A 19,802-nucleotide genomic window follows, 5' to 3' on the forward strand; every position below is an offset into this window, starting at 1 on the left:
ACCACTTTGACCTACAGGTAAGCCTAGATTAAGGCTTACCTGTAGGTCCAAGCAATATCTCCCAAACCTATATGGTTTAGGAGATATTTGCCCGAAAATGGGCACCGCTGTCTACGGCGCAGGCGCACTAAATGCGGCAAGTCCAAGAATGGATTTGCCTAAATTGTCGACTCCCGTGCGCATGCGCGGGAGTGACGTCATCGCGGCTTCGCCGCTGTCATTCGTCGGAGCTGCGAGACGCCACCAGCAAGATGGATGCGGCGGACTACAGGGGACAGCGGCGACTTCGCTGGCTCCTGTGTCAGGTAAGTGACACATAATGAGCTACTATGCGATGCATAGTAGTCCATTATGCTTTACCTTTGCAGGGAAAAAAAGAGGAAGTAAACTCATCAGGGTTTACTTCCTCTTTAAGTGCCAATGAAGCCTTAAAAGTAATCAGAAGGATGAACTGGCCCCCCTGTCAGGTTTTTGTTGCGGTCTGTGTCCCCACCAGGCAGATTTCCTATAACTTCCTGTGCCTGGTGTCCCCTCCCCCCAGCAAAGGCATAGCAATAAAACCCAACAGTGGGTCTAATCGCCCTGCACTCCACTTAAAACTGAGATAAAAAAAAAAAAAAAAAAAACCCTGTTGGGCTCTCGAATTTTAAATGCTAACCAACGGGGGATGGGTGTTTGGTGTTTAATCCCGGCAGTAGGTGGCTGGAGAGTGATTGGGGTTCTCCTCTCTCTCTTAGTAATCGGATTCCTTCTCTCTTTATTTTATTTTTATTTTTTATGGTCTCCTGAATTGCACGTGTTCTCAGTGTCGCCCTCTTGTGTCCGCAGATCACCGGCGTCATCCTGCTCACGGTGGGCGTTTGGGGGAAAGTCAGCCTGGAAGTCTACTTTTCCATCCTCAACGAAAATGCCACCAACGTGCCCTATGTCCTCATCGGCACCGGAGCCGTCATTATCCTCCTGGGCACCTTCGGCTGCTTTGCCACCTGTCGGGCCAGCACCTGGATGCTGAAACTGGTAAGATGTTGTTTTTTATTATTTTATTTTCACTTTTGCTTTCAAGAAATTTTTGAAACTCAGCGACATCATCACTGGGTCTGTCTGCTGGTCTTTGCTCCAAATTTTGGTGTGAGGGGTCCAGTAAACATCACAGAACTCTCTCTATCTCAGGTCTTCTTTGAAAAGCCTTATGTAAAAGAACACATCCATGGCATCCCTTTAGATGTGCATCTTCCTCCCTACCGGCCACTGGTGTGCTGTAGACTTCAGAGCTGTGCGATCTGCTGATCAGTTACTATATTCTACTCTAGTAAAGTAGAATCAAGCAACTGATGAGCAGAGTGCACAGATATACAAGCGCATGCTCCTTTTAAATGGGAACAGGTATGTGTTCTTTTATGCTCAGGAACGGCCCACTGCTTGCATCAGGATGGAGGGATCTTGAGAAGGAGTACTGAGGCAGGGAGCTGTTTTCAGGAAGCCATGTACAGCCGCCCCCTCCCACCTATCGTGTTCTGCCTGCATTGCATAGAGAAGCACAGAGACCCGGTGGGGATGTCACCGATTTTAGGTCCGTAAAGAAAACCGAGAGGTTTTATTTAAAAATGTCATTAGCGTTTTGATGGGGGGGGGGGGGGAAGAAGACAAATTTTAATTTCAGGTACTTATATAGCACCGTCAATTTTGCACATCGCTTTACATATACATTGATATCAGTCCCGGCCCTCATGGAGATTACAATCAGACATGTGCAATTCGTTTAAAATTTGTTAATTCAGAGATATCAGAATTAACAGAAACCTGTTTAACAAATTTTTCCTAATATTCAGAGAAAAATTAGTACTGTCCGTGATACTTTTTTTTTTTATATGCACTAACATGCAATTTTTCAGGACAAACTTTCGGGGTATATCCCCTTCCTCAAGGTCCAAGCAGTACTGATTCACAAATTTTTAAGCAGAATGTTAAAAAAAAAAAAAAAACACATCTTTAGGGAAAGGAGAGAGAAGGGGAGAAAAAAAAAAAAAAAAGAGAGGGGAAAAAAAAGGAGAGTAAAAAAACGTATACAAATCAGTGGTAATAAAGATAGCAGCAGAGTTAGTGGGATAAGACAGAGGGAGAGGAGGGGGGAGGGGATGCTGGTCGCAGAGGGGGTCGTTTATCTATAACTCCTAATATTCATAAATTCGAAAATCTGAAATAACTATTACTAACTGTTAAATGATAGGTATTGGAATTTCCTTTCAAATTTGACTGTTAGTGAACGTAACGAATGCAAAATTATCCGAAGTTATGAATTATGCGAAAATAACGAATGCCGCATCTAAACAAGTGGAGCGGAACAAATTAATAATAACAATAATAATAAACATTATTATATTTATTATTTGTTTCGTTCCACTTGTTTAGATGCGGCATTCGTTATTTTCACATAATTCATAACTTTGTTTATTTTATGAGCTGTAAACATAAAGAAAATGAGACTGACAATTGAAGAAGAAAAAAAAAATTTTTTTTTACTTTTCTACTATAAAACCTATCCAATACATAAAAAAATTATATATAACACACATTATTATAAACAATTTATATAGAGCCAACAGTTTACGAAGTGCTTTACAATGAATGGGGGGGGGGAAACACAATTACAGTACAGTTAAATACAGAAGGTACAGGAGGGCACGGCTCGTAGAGCTTACATTCTAAAGGGAGGGGGTGGTACAAAACGTAATAGCTGCAGAGAATGATTTAAGATTATACCAATCTAAAAAATATATATATATATTTTTTTTTTTAATTTATATTGAAAATTTATAATATATATATTAGGGATACACCGAATGGGTTTTTGGGTGCCGAAACCGATACCGAAAATGAAAAATACACTAGGCCGAAAACCGAAACAGCACCGATACCGAAAATGACTGTTTTTAAAAAATATTTTTATACAGGAGGTGGTCAGAGACTGGGGACATGGTACAGGAGGTGGTCAGAGACTGGGGACATGGTACAGGAGGTGGTCAGAGACTGCGGATGTGGTACAGGAGGTGGTCAGAGGCTGGGGACATGGTACAGGAGATGGTCAGAGACTGCGGATGTGGTACAGGAGATGGTCAGAGACTGCGGACGTGGTACAGGAGATGGTCAGAGACTGCGGACGTGGTACAGGAGATGGTCAGAGACTGGGGACGTGGTACAGGAGATGGTCAGAGACTGGGGACATGGTACAGGAGATGGTCAGAGACTGGGGACATGGTACAGGAGGTGGTCAGAGACTGGGGACATGGTACAGGAGGTGGTCAGAGACTGGGGACGTGGTACAGGAGGTGGTCAGAGGCTGGGGACGTGGTACAGGAGATGGTCAGAGACTGGGGACGTGGTACAGGAGATGGTCAGAGACTGGGGACGTGGTACAGGAGATGGTCAGAGACTGCGGACGTGGTACAGGAGATGGTCAGAGACTGCGGACGTGGTACAGGAGATGGTCAGAGACTGCGGACGTGGTACAGGAGATGGTCAGAGACTGCGGACGTGGTACAGGAGATGGTCAGAGACTGCGGACGTGGTACAGGAGATGGTCAGAGACTGCGGACGTGGTACAGGAGATGGTCAGAGACTGCGGACGTGGTACAGGAGATGGTCAGAGACTGCGGACATGGTACAGGAGATGGTCAGAGACTGGGGACGTGGTACAGGAGATGGTCAGAGACTGGGGACGTGGTACAGGAGATGGTCAGAGACTGGGGACGTGGTACAGGAGATGGTCAGAGACTGGGGACGTGGTACAGGAGATGGTCAGAGACTGGGGACGTGGTACAGGAGATGGTCAGAAATTGCACACATGATACATGACACATGATACAATGCAGCCAGCCAGTGTGTCCCCCGTTGCAGCCAGTGTGTCCCCCGTTGCAGCCAGTGTGTCCCCTCATAGCAGCCAGTGTGTCCCCTCATAGCAGCTAACCTGTAAAGAGAGGAGAGTCGCCTGTTTGATCACAGCAGGGGAACATCACAGCTTTCAGTTCAATAGCTGTGTGTTCCCGGCCGCGCGCCGTCACGTAAGCCCCTCCCCCTTGTCAGGGCACTTTGATAGACAGATCATGTGTCCAATCCTACGGGTGATCTGTCTATCAAAGTGCCCGGACAAGGGGGAGGGGCTGTACGTGACGGCGCACGGCCGGGAACACACAGCTATTGAAATAAAAGCTGTGATGTTCCCGCTCTGTGATCAAACAGGTGGTGGAGACGGCTCTCCTGCACTATTTGGAATGTTATAGCTTTTCATGATGGGCGCACCAGCGGTGGGGGGCGGAGCCCCGCCCCCTACCCTGGCCCCGCCCCATTTTCGGCTCCATTATCGGCCGTTTTTCTCTTTCAGCAAATTGCCGAAAAGGGCATTTTCGGCCGATATGTTTCGGCGGCCGAAATTTCGGTGCATCCCTAATAAATATATATATATATGCACATTATTATAAACTTTTAGTTGGAATTTTTATTTACTTTATACTAGTAATGGTGGTGATCAGCGACTTATAGACTGCCATATTGCGGCGAACAATCTGACACTAAATGACATTTTGTGGGGACCAGTGACACTAATACAGTGATGAGTGCTAAAAATATGCACTGTCACTGTACTAACGACACTGGCTGGGAAGGGATAAAACATCTAGGGTGATCAAAGGGTTAAATGTGTGCCTAGCTGGTGTTTTGGTGTACTGTGTGTGCTGCTTTCTATCACTAAAGGAAGATGTCGATTTTATTCCCCGCTTTGCAGGAACACAGAATCCATCCCCCCCCCCCCCCCCCCGTCAGAACGCAGCGTTTCCTTCTTTACATAGGCAGATCCCCGTTCTGTGTAGTTGAGGCTGGGTTCACACTAATGCAGTGTGGGACACTGCATGTAAATCCATGCGTCGTCTTTCCTCTCTAGTGCGATTTGAACCATTGATTTGTTTGGCTCAGATCGCACCGCATTCACACCAGACTCGTGCAGGACTCCTTTTTTTTTTGTTGCCCGCACCAAGATCGCATGGGTGTTCACAGCCATGCAATCCAATTCTACAAATCACACTCTGTTTGGTAAAACCGATTGCGGGGTGCCGTTAACTTAACATACATTCAGCAATCAGTTCTCATGAATAGGTTTCAATTTTGATGCTGTTCAAAGCTTGGGATATTTTTTTTTAATATAACCTAACCCTGCTTTAAACTTCTCCACAACTTTATCCCTGACCTGCCTGGTGTGTTCCTTGGCCTTCGTGATGCTGTTTGTTCATTAAGGTTCTCTAACAAACCTCTGAGGGCTTCACAGAACAGCTGTATTTATATTGATATTAAATTACACACAGATGGACTCTATTTAGTAATAAGGTGACTTCTGAAGGAAATTGGTTCCACTAGATTTTAGTTAGGGGTATCGGAGTAAAAGGGGCTGAACACAAATGTACCCCCCACACCTTTCACATATTTATTTATAAAAGAATTTGAAAACCATTTATCATTTTCCTTCCACTCCACAATCATGTGCCACTTTGTGTTGGTCTATCACAGTGATGGCGAACCTTGGCACCCCAGATGTTTTGGAACTACATTTCCCATGATGCTGATGCATTCTGCAGTGTAGTTGAGCATCATGGGAAATGTAGTTCCAAAACATCTGGGGTGCCGAGGTTCTCCATCACTGGTCTATCACATAAAATACATTTAAGTTTTTTGGTTGTAACGTGACGAAACGTGCAAAAAATTTGAAGGGGTATGAATACTTTTACCTCTTGTGTGTGCGCTGCCTTGCAGTACCAGTCATTGCTCGTGGCTGCCCCATGTGATGTACAATAGAGCACAATGCACATATTTTATTTTAAAATTGAAAACCATTTCAAAAGGAGCCGCACGATGAGGACGCCGCCTTGATGCCGAGAAGGAGCTGCGCGATGGAAGCCCGTCGCCCAGAGGAAAGCGCTGCCTGCGCTAAGGGTTGCGGCGGACCGACCATGGGGAGGGGCTGTGCACTGTGTGCTGCCGCCACCCCAGAAAGATATACCACTAGCCGCCACTGTTGGCAAATCCCCTTTTTCTTTATATCTAGTGTGAACCGAGCCTGACCGACGGGTGCCCGAGGACATTGAGTGCCTGGCACCCGCAGATCGGCTTCTGCTGTGAAAATTCCTGCCATTGGTACGTGCGCGCCCCCTGCAGGCGTTAGTGCAGGATCACATATATATACATGATCCTGCGCACAGCTGCCACCTTGTAGCAGTAAAACTGCTATAGGGCGGTCAGCAAGTGGTTAAAATGTAATTGGCACGTTGATTGGGGGGGGAGGGGAGAACCGGGGAAGACAAATATAAGCAGGTCAAACGTCGGCTTTAGGCGGCTGTAACTGGCTGGGACTTTAAAGCTGCACTCCAGGCAATAAATCCTGTATTTAATAAAGCTGGCCTTGTATTACCAGCGCCCTTCAGTGGAAACAGAAGTCCTTTGGAGGAAAGGGCCGTATAATATATACTGTATTATTATTATACAGGATTTATATAGTGACAACAGTTTGCACAGCGCTTTACAACATGAGGGCAGACAGTACAGTTACATTACAATTCAATACAGGAGGAATCGGAGGGCTCTGCTCCCAAGAGCTTACAATCTAGGAGATATGTAGTAGTAAATGCCGCCTCTGATGTGTGGAGACAAGAAGTGGAAACATTGATCTCTGTGACACGCCGGGCTTGAAATTCCACATTCCTGACATTTGTGCTTCATCTGATAAATGACCTGCATTGCCGCTTACTTGTTTTTTTTTCTTCTTCTATTTTTAAGACAACACCTTGTAAAAGTCGTTATTTATTAACGCTGGTCCCGTATGCCCGGCGTCTTATTGTATGATCTCTGTAACACCCGACCCTGAGCTTTACTGACACCTGTGTATTGAGATCTACAGTGTCTTGAAAAAGTATTCATACCCCTTGAAATGTTCCACATTTTTCCGTTTTTAGTTGTAACATGACAATGTATTTTATTGGGATTTTATGTGATGGACCAGAGATATGCAATTAGAGGACCTCCAGCTGTTGTAAAACTACAAGTCCCATCATGCCTCTGCCTCTGTGTGTCATGCTTGTGGCTGTCAGAGTCTTGCTATGCCTCATGGGACTTGTAGTTCTGCAACAGCTGGAGGTCCGCTAATTGCATATCCCTGTGATAGACCAACACAAAGTGGCACATAATTGTGAAGTGGAAGGAAAATGATAAACGGTTTTCAACATTTTTTACAAATATGTGAAAAGTGTGGGGGGTACATTTGTATGGCGCCCCCCCGAGTCAATACTTTGTAGAACCTCCTTTCGCTCCAATTACAGCTGCAAGTCTTTTTGGGGGTGTCTCTACCAGCTTTGCACATCTAGAGAGGACATTTCTGCCCATTCTTCTTTGCAAAATATCTCAGGCTCTGTCAGATTGGATGGAGAGCGTCTGTGATCAGCAATTTTCAAGTCTTGCCACAGATTCTCAATTGGATTTAGGTCTGGACTTTGACTGGGCCATTATAACACATGAATATGCTTTGATCTAAACCATTCCATTGTAGCTCTGGCTGGATGTTTAGGATCATTGTCCTGCTGGAAGGTGAACCTCCACCCCGGTCTCAAGTCTTTTGCAGACTCTAACAGGTTTTCTTCTAAGATTGTCCTGTATTTGTCTCCATCCATCTTCCCATCAACTCTGACCAGCTTCCCTGTCCCTGCTGAAGAAAACCATCCCCACCACACGATGCTGCCACCGCCATGTCTCACGGTGGGGATGAACACATGAGGAGAGGAGCGGCATGATTGCCATACTCTTATCCATTTTGTGAGCCGTTTTGAGGAGTCGCTATCAGGTTTTTCAGTGTGGTCATGTGGAGTCTGTAAGGGTTATCATTACTCACTTTTGGGGTGTCACTCATTTTGGATCTAATCACCGGCTGGGATTAAGGAGTCTGTTTCTCATTCATCTGAGATTGGATCGTGTTTTTTCAGCACTTTTATGTGGACTATCTGTTTCTGCACCATTCACTACCTCACTTTTTATTGGACTTCTAAATATATATATATATATATATATATATATATATATATATATATATATATTATATATATTATATATTTTCGTGATTATTTAATGTATTGTTTGCATAGATTACTAAGTATTTGTTATTAGAGCAACACATTTTTTACATTTATGAATTTTTTTACACTTATGAATTTTGGTTGGTGTCTGCCTTAGTTTTAATCCCTCAGGGATTTTTCACCATTACTTGGGTATTGTTTTTATTTAAGTTTTTTTTTTTTTTTTCATTTCTATTTATTTCACGTCACCTTGAAGGGTATTGTATATATTTTATGTGACTTTAGTGGGATTATTTTTAATTTTTTTTTTTTTTTATAATTTTATTTAATTATTCTTAAATTGACATTTTGATTCAGTTTGGTATTATTAGCACTTTAGTATTTTGAGTTATTGTATTCTGACTCCAGTGCCAGCTGCTTTTTCCATCGTATTTAATGATAATTTATCTTTAGCGCAGCGTGAATCCTTTTTTTTTTTTTTTTTGTACCATTTTCAGTGTGAAAGTAGCCCTAAAAAATTGGAACTACCACTATTTTATTCTCTAGGGTCTGCTTTCATATATAATATTTGGGGGTTTTGTGTAATCTTCAAGCCTAAAAGATTTTCTTTATTTTTTTTATTTTTTTTAAATGTGTGCAAAAAAAAAAAAAGTCTCTGGCCGCTAAAGGGTTAAAGAAGCTGACTGTAATAATCTGAGATTGGCTGCAGGGGTTATTGCATGTGGCGTAATCGAAATCGACATCTTATCTAGTTATGACATTTTATTATGTGTTTAATGTGTTTTTTTTTTTTTTTTTTTTTTTTTTTTTTAGTATGCCATGTTCTTGTCTATCATCTTCCTGATTGAGCTGATTGCTGCCATAGTAGGACTGGTGTTCAGACATGAGGTAAGAGCACATTTCCTTTTAGGAGTGGCCCCTTTATATCTGGCAACAATGGTTTCCTCTTACTGGTCCATAGAGATATACAAGGAGCATTGGGTTGATAGAGTTGTGCAGAAAATTTGTTAATATGTTAAAGTGGTGTTCCACATAAAAAAATTCCAAATATTTTTTTTTTTTTTTTTTTAAACTCTCCTCTAAATGCCTGTTGCTAGGGGGTCCCTCGTAGTCTGCCTCCTTAAATGCCTGGGCTGGTGACGTCACTTCCCCTCAGCACAGGAAGGGCTCAGCTCTGCCTCCTCCATCTTGTCAGACACGTGACAGGTCCCAGATGACTGTGCGGCCAATCGCGGCGGCGCTCGCGCATGCGCAGTGGGTGCCCGGCTATGAAGCCACAGCTGGGTGCCCACAGTTAGAATGCCGGCACCACTGAGCGGAGGGGGGAATGAGTGGGACTTCGTTCCCCCTCGCATCGCTGGACCCTGGGACAGGTAAGTGTCCGATTATTAAAAGTCAGCAGCTGCAGTATTTGTAGCTGCTGACTTTAATGTTTTTTTTTATTTTTATTTTTTTTTTAAGGGGAACTCCGCTTTAAGTTGTCCAGCTGCTCTGATAATGGCAGGACCTCCATAGAATGGCTGGGTCTTTGCCATCCACTTCTGTGTATATAACCCGTTGGGGACACTGCATGTGTTACCTACTGTAGTATTGCCTGTCCTTTTGCACCTTTCCCCCTCACAATTGCCGGCTGTTAAATTGATAGCTGGGAGTTGCTGTGTGAATACAGCAGTTTTAAGAGCAGCTACTATGAAAAAAAAAAAATGAATTGTCACACTGTGTTTATAAACCTTGTTCAGACATGAGATATACAAAGTAACAGTGTTTTTATAAACATGAGACAGGAGATGGATACAAATAACATTGTTTATAAATATTGATCAGACAAGAGATAGAGAGATGCAAAGTAACATTGTTTAGAAACATTGAACAGACATGAGACAGAGAGATATAAAGTAACATTACAATGGAACCTTGGATTACGAGCATAATCCGTTCCAGGAGAATGCTTGTAATCCAAAGCACCCGCATATCAAAGCGAGTTTCCCCATAGAAGTCAATGGAAACAAAGATAATTTGTTCTGTATTGACTTTTATTACATTCAATACCCAATGTGGGGAGGGGGGGGGGGGGGTGCCGGAGAGCCTCCTAAATACTCAGTGACAGCTTGGCTGACCTTGGAAACACTTGGGAGCAGAGTGTTTCCGAGTATTTCAAAGTGATTCTGGGTATTTCCGAACCGCTCCGAGTGTCACAGGCGCCCCCCGCACCTCTGGCCAAATGTGGTACTGCACACCCCATTGGCTTGAATTCTGCTCGTTTTGCAAGACGACACTCACAAACACATTTGGGGTTTTAAAAAAAAAAAAGAAAAAAAGTTGCTCATCTTTCAAAACACTCGTTAACTGCGTTACTTGTAAACTGAGGTTCCACTGTATTTATAAATATTGATCAGACAGGAGATGGTTGCAGAGTAATGTTGTTTATAAACCTTGTTGTGACAGGAGATACAGAGACACAAAGTAACGTTGTTTATAGACATTGATCAGACACGAAATTGGATACAAAGTAACAATGTTTATAAACCTTGCTCAGGCATGAGACAGAGAGGTACAAAGTAACATTGTTTATAAGCATTGATCAGACACGAGCTAGAGAAATGCAAAGTAACTTTTGTGTCTGTTTCATTTATCTGCAGATCATAGGGACGAGCTTCCCATCTGTATGTCAGTTATAGCAGAAATAAAAGCAAGCCTCTTTTCTTATTTTGGGTGTATTAAAGGGAGGAATACAATCCCTGACAAATCTATCCAGAGGGAGGATCACCAGAACCAGTGTCCCCATTGGAAGATTTTCCTTCTGTTCCTGTTCAGGTGACAACCCAAAATGCAGGAGTTTGCTTCGCTCTCAATGATAACTGTACACAGGACATGTAGAGAGGGAGAATCTCCCTAATGGGGGCGCAGACAGAAGGAAGACCCTCACAGGTGTTCTGATCCCTATTCCTTTAGTTATTCTTTTACAGCAACCTGACCAATTTAAAAAAGAAAATCCTGCATATATATATATATATATATATATATATATATATATATATATATATATATATATATATATAATGTGTGTGTATATATATATATATATACACACACAATCCAAAGAAATGTAATAAAGCTCAAAAGCATTTTTTTCCACTTAGAATGTTGTTTAAATAAATAAGAATGTGAACATAGATGAAATATATAATTTGTTTTCCAATTTGTCCTGTTTAAAAGGACACTAAAATTAGGATTAAAAAATTATTTACATACAAGATTTTTTTTTTCAATGCAACACAAAAAATTAAAAATTAAAAAAAAAAAAAAGTATAAATATTAAGGATTAGAAAGATAGAAATAGAAAACCCTGCCTTTTTTTTTGTCTTTCTAACCCTTAATATATACTTTTTTTTTTTTTTTTTCTTTTCATTTTACATTATTTGTTTCATTTAAAAAAAATCCTGTATGTAAATCATTTTTTAATCCTAATTTTAGAGACCTTTTAAACAGGACAAATTGGAAAACAAATGCTATATTTCATCTATGTTCACATTCTTTTTTTTTTTTATTCTTTTTTTTTTTTTTTAAACAACAATCTAAGCGAAGGAAAAAATATGCTTTTGAGTTTTATTACATTTTATTTTTTATTTTTTGGAAAAAAAAGTTTGTTTTGCGGATTTGTTTTTTCCTATAAAAATAAGTATAAAAAACAACAAAAAATCTGTTTTATCTTCTCAGATTAGGAGCAGCTTTGAAAACGGATACATGGAGGCTCTGAAGCAGTACAACTCCACGGGAGATGAGCAGAGCCGGGCTGTGGACACCATTCAGAGGACGGTGAGTAGCTTCCTCCAATCACGGGGGGGGGGGGGGGAAACCCTAACAGAAGGTGGCGGCAGCGAAATCACCGCACCATGTGCTGGAAAATCCAGTTCTAGATCTGATCTAATGAGCTGCATAGGCTAAGTGAAAATGTCCAAATTGGGCCCAATTAGCCATTTTCCCTCCCCGGTGTCATGTGACTCATTGGCGTTACAAGGTCTCAGGTGAGAATGGGGAGCAGCTGTGTTAAATTTGGTGTTATCACTCTCACTCGCTCATACTGGTCACTGGAAGTGCAACATTGCACATTATTTCCAAGAACTCTCTGGGGATCTGAAAAAAAAGAATTGTTGCTCTACATAAAGATGGCCTAGGCTATAGGAAAATTGCCAAGACCCTGAAACTGAGCTGCAGCACGGTGGCCAAGACCATACAGCGGTATAACAGGACATGTTCCACTCAGAACAGGCCCCGCCACGGGCGACCAAAGTTGAGGTCACGTGCTCAGTGTTATATCAAGAGTTTGTCTTTGGGAAATAGATGTATGAGTGCTGCCAGCATTACTGCAGAGGTTATAGGGGTGGGGGGGGGGGGGGGGTCAGCCTGTCAGTGCTCAGACCATACGCCACACACTGCATCAAATTGGTCTGCATGGCTGTCCTCCCAGAAGGAAGCCTCTTCTAAAGATGATGCACAAGAAATCCTTCAGTTTACTAAAGGCAAGCAGACTAACATGAATTACTAAGGTTATCAGACCCAATGCATGCGCAGTACGGGGCGGACGCTATATGATGGCAGGACACTATCTGCCAGAACACTGGCCCTGGCTGTGTGTTGAGTTATTTTGAGGGGACGGCAAATGTACACTGTTATACAAGCTGTACACTCACTACTTTACATTGTAGACAAGTGTCATTTCTTCAGTGTTGTCACATGAAAAGATAGACTATAATATTTACAAAAATGTGAGGGGTGTACTTACTTATGTGAGTGACTGTATAAAGAAGTATCTATTAAAATGTATTGAAACAAATAGTTACAATGTACTTCCGTCATTCGGAGTCACAGCGCCACCTTGTGGTTAGCCTCTGCTAATGTTCATTTCTATACAGCATGTTCATGACAATAGCATTTATAAATGGTTTAGTACAACTAAAGGCAATGAAACAAAAATGATTTGGCTAGAATGGAAAGGAATTATAACCCCCTGTCAGGTTTTTATTGCTGCCTGTACCCCCGTTTGGTGATTCACCCTTCCCATTTGTCCTGGTGACCGTTCTCACTGAGTGTGAAGGAAAATTCCAAATTTTGGGTTGTCACCAGAAGAGGAGCAGAGGGGGAAATCTTCCCAATGGGAACGCTGGTTCTGGTGAAAACCGAGGGATTCCCTCTTCCTTTTTGTATTTTGGCTATGGGGCTGGTAGGGAAGGGAAATCTTCTTAATTGGGAAACAAATTGGGGGGGGGGGGGGGGGGGGACTGACCAGGGGTTCAGTCCCTTTCGCTATCCAAAATAAAAAATAAAGTTTTTTTGACTTCAGATGTGCTTTAAGGTTTACCTGCTTGGTAATGACACGAGCTCACCACTTAGTTTCTTTAAATTTTTCTTTAATTTTTTATATGGGACACTTGCGACGGACAAATCTGACACTAAATGACACTTTTTGGGGACCAGTGATACTAATACAGTGATCAGTGCTAAAAAAACAAAACACTGTCACTGTATAAATAACACTGGCGGGGGAGGGGTTAACATCAGGGATGATCAAAAGGGTTAAGGTGTGCTCCTAGGGAGTGATTTCTAACTGTGTGGGGGATGGACTGACCGGAGGAAGGGAGACATTCCTGTTCTGATTAGCAGGAACACAAGATCTCTCTCTTCCTCTCTGAAAGATCGTCGTTCTGCCTCTCCTATCGATGATAGCGGTGACCATCGCACCCGACAGACCTGCTGATTGGCTCTTGCTGTGTCCATTCGCAGTGGGAGCGCGGTGGCGCATGTGCCCCAGAGCCGGTCTGAGGAATGTCGCGTGATTTTTGCGCTTAGGGGCCGCCCTGCCGCAGTATATGTACGTGGGGCGGCCCTTAAAGGGGTTGTAAAGGCTTGTGATTTTTCACCTTAATGCATCCTATTGCCACCCCCCACCCCCTTTACTTACCCGAGCCCCTAATTTCCGTTGGCGAGTCCCTGCCATCCATCTCTCCACGGGTTCCCGGCTCTTGATTGGATAGATTGATAGCAGTGCAGCTATTGGCTCCCACTGCTGTCAATCAAATCCAGTGACGGGGGGGCCGAGTCCTGCATTTGGCGTCTATGGATGCCGAATGCTGGACTCGGGAGCGTGCCTGCGCGTGTGCCCGCAAGAGAGCGCCTCTCCTAGGGGGTTATCTGATGTGGGGAGGGGTCGCAAGAGCACCTAGAAATGGATGTTCAGGGCCACTCCACGCAAAACGAGCTGCACAGTGGAGGTAAGTGTGTTTGTTTGTTTGTGTTTAAAAAATAAAAATAAAAAAACAATCCTTTTACACTTTAAGTGGTTAAATGTATAAGAAGTCGGGGATTGGCTTCGCCCGCTGTGCCCCGCTTATACCTAAAATATAGCTATTGAGTACCCAGACCCTATTAGACCTCATGCCCACTGGACGTTTTTGCCATCTCTCCTAACGCCTTTCCTCCTGGCATCGCTGCTTGGCAGAAAAAATACCCGATGCTCGTGAACGTGTGTAACACATTGAGGGGCAACAAACGCTTGGGTCTGAATTAATTTTAGATGGCCAGAATAATTATTTTCGGCCTTTGGAATGAATTAACGCTGAAGCACTGAACTCACCTAGGGCTAACGCGTTTAGGCGTGTTTACGCACATCAAACTTTTTTTTATTCTGCCAAAGCACCGCTGCTCCTGGACGCACTGGCAGTGGGTTCTTTTTTTCTGCCTCTAAATGCCTATGTGTGTATGGACACATAAGCTAACATGCAGGGGCATTTAGAGGCAGGAAAAAAAATGCCATCTGCCCCTAGGGGTGTGCATGAGATCTTCTAGACTGAATGGGGGCCATCGGTGGTCTTCCATCTTCACCCCCCCAGTCTTTGGCTCCTGCTGAGTTTCTAGGAATTGCAGATCCTTTATTACCCAATGATCCGCCAGCCTAACGTCTCACCTTTCTCACACAGCTCATGTGTTGCGGATCGAAGACTTACCTCGACTGGGGCCAGACCGCGTATTTCAAGGCTAGCGGCATCCCGCACAGCTGCTGTAAGGTGCAAGTCAACTGCACAGAGGATGTGCTGAAGAGCATAGACAAGGCGAAGGATGTTGTCTACAATGATGTAAGTTACCCACAGAGAACATCCAGAGATCTGCAGCAGTCTGTGTCTCTACTGTCTTATCTCTCTCTCTCTCTCTCTCTCTATATCTATATATCTATATATCTATATCTATATATTCTATCTCTAATACACACACCCTCTGTATTACCAAAAGTATTGGGACGCCTGCCTTTACACACATGAACTTTAATGGCTACAATTGATGTTCTTTTTTAAGTTTGTTTGGGCATCAGCCACCACTGCCCGACGTTTGACCATTCTTCCAGAAGAGCATTTGTGAGGCCAGGCCTTTTCATCCAACATCAGTGCCTGACCTCACAAATGCTCTTCTGGAAGAATGGTCAAACGTTCCCATAGACCAGTGTTTCTCAATTCCAGTCCTCATAGCCCACTAACAGGTCATGTTTTCAGGCTTTCCATTATTTTGCACTGGTGATTTGATCAGTTTCACTGCCATGGTGAGGACTCCAATAAGTGGGGACCGGTGCCTGGCAAAAACAGGTAAGGTGTCCCCCAAAAGGTGCCAAATATGACAGCGGAGGGGGGAGGAAGCAAACGAGCAGAGCTTCCCCTTTTTGGGTGGATTGCAAACACCAAGCAATTGCAATGAGGTGTGGGAAACGCGCTGGGTGGCAAATTTAAAATTTATACACTACTTTTTTTTTTTTTTCTTCGTATCACGGGTAATTATTTAAGGGATTATCACATATTTGGCCATGGACTCACTTATTCTTCTTCTTTCCCTTTTTTTTTTTTTTTTTTTTTATGTTCAGGGCTGTATGTCTTTTGTCACCACCATCATGGAGTCACGGATGGGTGTAGTAGCTGGCATTTCATTTGGCATAGCCTGCTTCCAGGTAAGCGTAACTCCTGTGTGAAATGATGGACTGAAGTCCAAGACTAGGGGTCACCTGACCAGTTCACTGTCCCTTTAGGGGGTCAGATTATAGCGGTTGTAGAAAATAACCTGGTGGGGGTAGAAATACACAATCCCCCTGGGTTGGTAGTCAGTGGGTGTAGGTGACCAGTGGGAGCAAAAAATATGTCCTAGTGCCTGTTGTCAGTGAGGGCAGGAATAATGCTCCATTGTTGGTGTCAGTGGGAGGAATAGTACCCTATTGTTGGTATCAGTGGAACGTATAGTGCCCAATTGTTGGTCTTAGTGGAAGGAATATTGCCCCATCGCTGGCCTCCGTAAAAGGGAGGATACTCCAGTGTGGATGTCGGTAGCAGGAATAGTGCCCAATTGTCAGTAGAATGAATAGTGCCCTATTTTTGGTGTCCATGAGAGGAATAGTGCCCCATCCCTGATGTCAGTGGGAGTATTAGTGCCCCGTCACTGGTGCCAGTGGAAGGAATAGAGTCCCATCATTGATATCAATGAGAGGAATAGTACCCCATTGATGGTATCAGTGGGAGGATTAGTGCCCAGTTAGTGTGGGTAGAACACTGCCCGATCTCTGGTGTCAGAGAATAGCACCTTGTCAGTGTGAATGATAATGACCCATCCTTGGTGTCAGTAAAAGGAAGACTACCCAGTTGTGGAAATCATTGAGAGGACTAGTGCCCCATCGTTGGTGTCAGTGGGAGGAATAATGCCCCATTGTTGGTGTCAGTGGGAGGAATAGTGCCCCGTTGTTGGTGTCAGTGGGAGGTATTGTGCCCCATTGGTGTCAGTGAGATGAATAGTGCCCCATTTTGGTGTCAGTGAGAGGAATAGTACCTCATCCCAGTAAGAGAAATGGTGTACTATCACTGGTGTCAGTGAGAGGAATAGGGCTCTATCCCTTACTGTCAGTGGAAGTATTAGTGCCCCATCCCTGGTGTCAGTGGGAGGAATAGTGCCCCATCATTGACTTCAATGAGGGGAATAGTACCCCATTGATGATACCAGTGGGAGGATTAGTACCCAGTTGTTTGTGTTGGTATCCATGATGCCAGCGAGGGGAATAATAGTGGCACATCGTTGTCCGTGGGAAGGATAATGCCCCTTCCTTGGTGTCAGTGGGAGGAATAGTACCACATCCATTGTGGCAGTGATTATGTTCCATCATTGATGTCAGTGGGAGGAATTGTGATTCCATTAGGAAGAGTAGTGCCTTTGGGCCAATTAAAGGTAATCATAGGGCAGCAGTTTGGGGATCGCTGCCATAAGCTAGATTTATCCCTAATGATTGTGTTCCTAATTTCTAACATAAATGTGACTACTGGAGCTAGACAGTCCGGGCATGTGTCTTGGAAGGTACTTGTGATTCTAGGGGAGCCCAAATTCCTCTTGGATCACATCCCATAGCAGCCAGAAACCCACTTTAGCTGATGTTACTAAACTCCTACAATGATTGCCCCTGGATTCCTCCCCCCCTGGATTCCTCCCCCCTGTATTATTCATTGCCTCGCCGTATTGGGTAGTGATGTCTAATGAAAGGCGCTGTGCATTATAACAGATTTCCCACCTCATCATTGGACCAGAGCTTTTTTTTGGGGGTGGGGGGGGGTTGGGGGGGTAGCATTAGGTGCACTTTTAACACCCTGGATTCTCTTAAAGCCCAATTGAAGCTTCAGTCTAAATTTAAAATAGAATTGGGGGTACAAGAGATTTTTCTTGTTTCTGAGTGTATTATTAATCTGCTTCCCTTTTTTCTTTTTCTTTTTTACTTTGTAGCTTATTGGAATGTTCCTGGCTTGCTGTCTATCTCGTTACATTACGAACAACCAGTATGAGATGGTGTAAATCTCACCTATAGGATGTTAAGGTATAGTATGAACAGTTTATTTTTTTCCCCAGAAAGCTTTGTTTATTTTGTGCATGTTATATCTGCCCGGAGTCCAGCTTTAAATATTTTTTACACAATTTTAACCCCTCCCTGCCCCTCACATCCCTTTTGATTGGCTGTGATCAGTCAGTTGGCTATTGACAGTGGTCACATGATCAGGAGTCAGTCCTGCTCACTCCCCATCATTCGTATGGACCAAGAACTGTCGTTGATAGTTTTGTTACTGTGCTGCGAGTGTGCTTTTCCACCCATGGATGCATATGTGCAGTGTGTGGGTGTTAAAGCACACCCTCTGTTCCACTGCACAGATGCATTTTTTTGGATAGCAAGGGGTTAAAGTGGTGCTAAAACCAGGGGTGTACATACAGGGGTCGCAGGGGTCACCATTGCGACCCGGCCCCATGCTGCCAGGGCTGGGACGGTGGAATGTAGAGGAACCGATCCCTCTATGCAATTGCCTCTTCCTTCTTCTTCCTTCTTCTTCCTCTTCCTTCCTTCTTCTTCCTCCTTCATTTTCTTCTTCATTTTCTTCTTCATTCTTCTTCCTTCTTTCTTCTTCCTCTTCCTCTTCCTCCTACTACTGTCTTGCTGCCCAAGGCTCTTTTGTGCTCTGTCCCCTAGACCCCCCACCCCCCAAGCAGCGCCCCTAGATTTCTCCCTCCCGCTGCGGTGCATCTGTCAGGATGTGTCATTTACAGACCCCTTCCTTGTCATAACGAACAGAGTCAGTGATCAGTACCGATCAGCTGAGGCTGCAGAGAAAGGGACTGCTGAATCTGTCCTCCGTTCCCTTCTCTGTCTCAATAGTCAGACATCGGGGTCCTGATATTTTACCAAAGCCCCCCAATGTTTTAACCATATGTAAAAAATTAAATAATGAAATAAAAAAGTTAAACAAAATAACCAAAACTGAAAACGGGAAAAAAAAACGGACACCAGTGTCAGAACTCCCGGTGGTCCGCACCACCGTAGGGGGACCCAAAGAGAGCAGGAAGGTGTCCTGCTGCAGAACCATAATAAAGGGCTTCGGATCAGTGGGAAGGGCCCCCGGTCATGGGCAGGAGTGGCCCTTCATGGTTTCTTGCACCGGCGCCCTGAAGGTTCTAGTTGTGCCTCTGGCTAAAGCCTTAAAGGTTTTTTTTTTTTTTTTTTTTTATCTTTATCTTGAAGCGGAGTTCCACCCAAAAATGGAACTTCTGCTTTTCCGGTTACTCCCCTGGTGTCATATTTCACACCTTTCGTTGGGGGGGGTTTGGGGCAGATACTAATACAGGTATTTTGCTCCCACTTCTGGGCATAGATACCCGAGCCACCTGTGAGTATCTACGCCACTCATCCAACCCAACCCCCCCCCCCCCCCCCTGTATTCTCGGATACACACGGATCCCAGAAAACAGTAGGGACCATCCGGATAGCGCAGCGCAAGTTGCGCATGCGCAGTTTACTTCCTGATTCCCTTGCCGAGGATGACGGCGGCAGCACCCAACAGCTGAGGGATAGATTGGCCTCGGGGGCCAACATCGCGGGCGCCCTGGGACAGGTAAGTGTCCATATTTTAAAAGGCAGCAGCTGCAGTATTTAAAAAAAGTATAAAAAACAAAAAAGGCGGAACTCCGCTTTAATGCATTCTAGGCATAAAGGGTAAAAAAAAAAACTGTGCTGCAGGACCCTCCCCTCACCCCTCCAAGTATATTTACCTGAGCCCAATCTCAATCCAGCGATGTGCGTGAGAGCAGCGGCTTTCTCCACTCCCTCCATCCTCACAGGGTGGATTGGTAGCAACGAGGAGCCATCTG

General features: G+C 44.0%; 1 protein-coding gene across 1 annotated transcript in view; it reads left to right on the forward strand.

Annotated features, from left to right (window-relative positions):
* The window catches only part of TSPAN6 (tetraspanin 6), a 41,156-nt gene that overhangs the window by 13,988 nt on the left and 7,366 nt on the right, over positions 1-19,802 (forward strand). The window contains 6 exon segments of the mRNA XM_077484818.1: positions 829-1,017; positions 8,916-8,990; positions 11,820-11,918; positions 15,077-15,232; positions 16,006-16,089; positions 17,895-17,985. Coding sequence (XP_077340944.1) covers positions 829-1,017; positions 8,916-8,990; positions 11,820-11,918; positions 15,077-15,232; positions 16,006-16,089; positions 17,895-17,963 — 672 coding nt within the window. The 3' untranslated portion in view covers positions 17,964-17,985.

Source organism: Lithobates pipiens, unplaced genomic scaffold (assembly GCF_037356315.1).
Source record: "Lithobates pipiens isolate NorthernLeopardFrog02 unplaced genomic scaffold, aLitPip1_a1.2 Scaffold_1, whole genome shotgun sequence".
Lineage (NCBI taxonomy): Eukaryota > Metazoa > Chordata > Amphibia > Anura > Ranidae > Lithobates > Lithobates pipiens.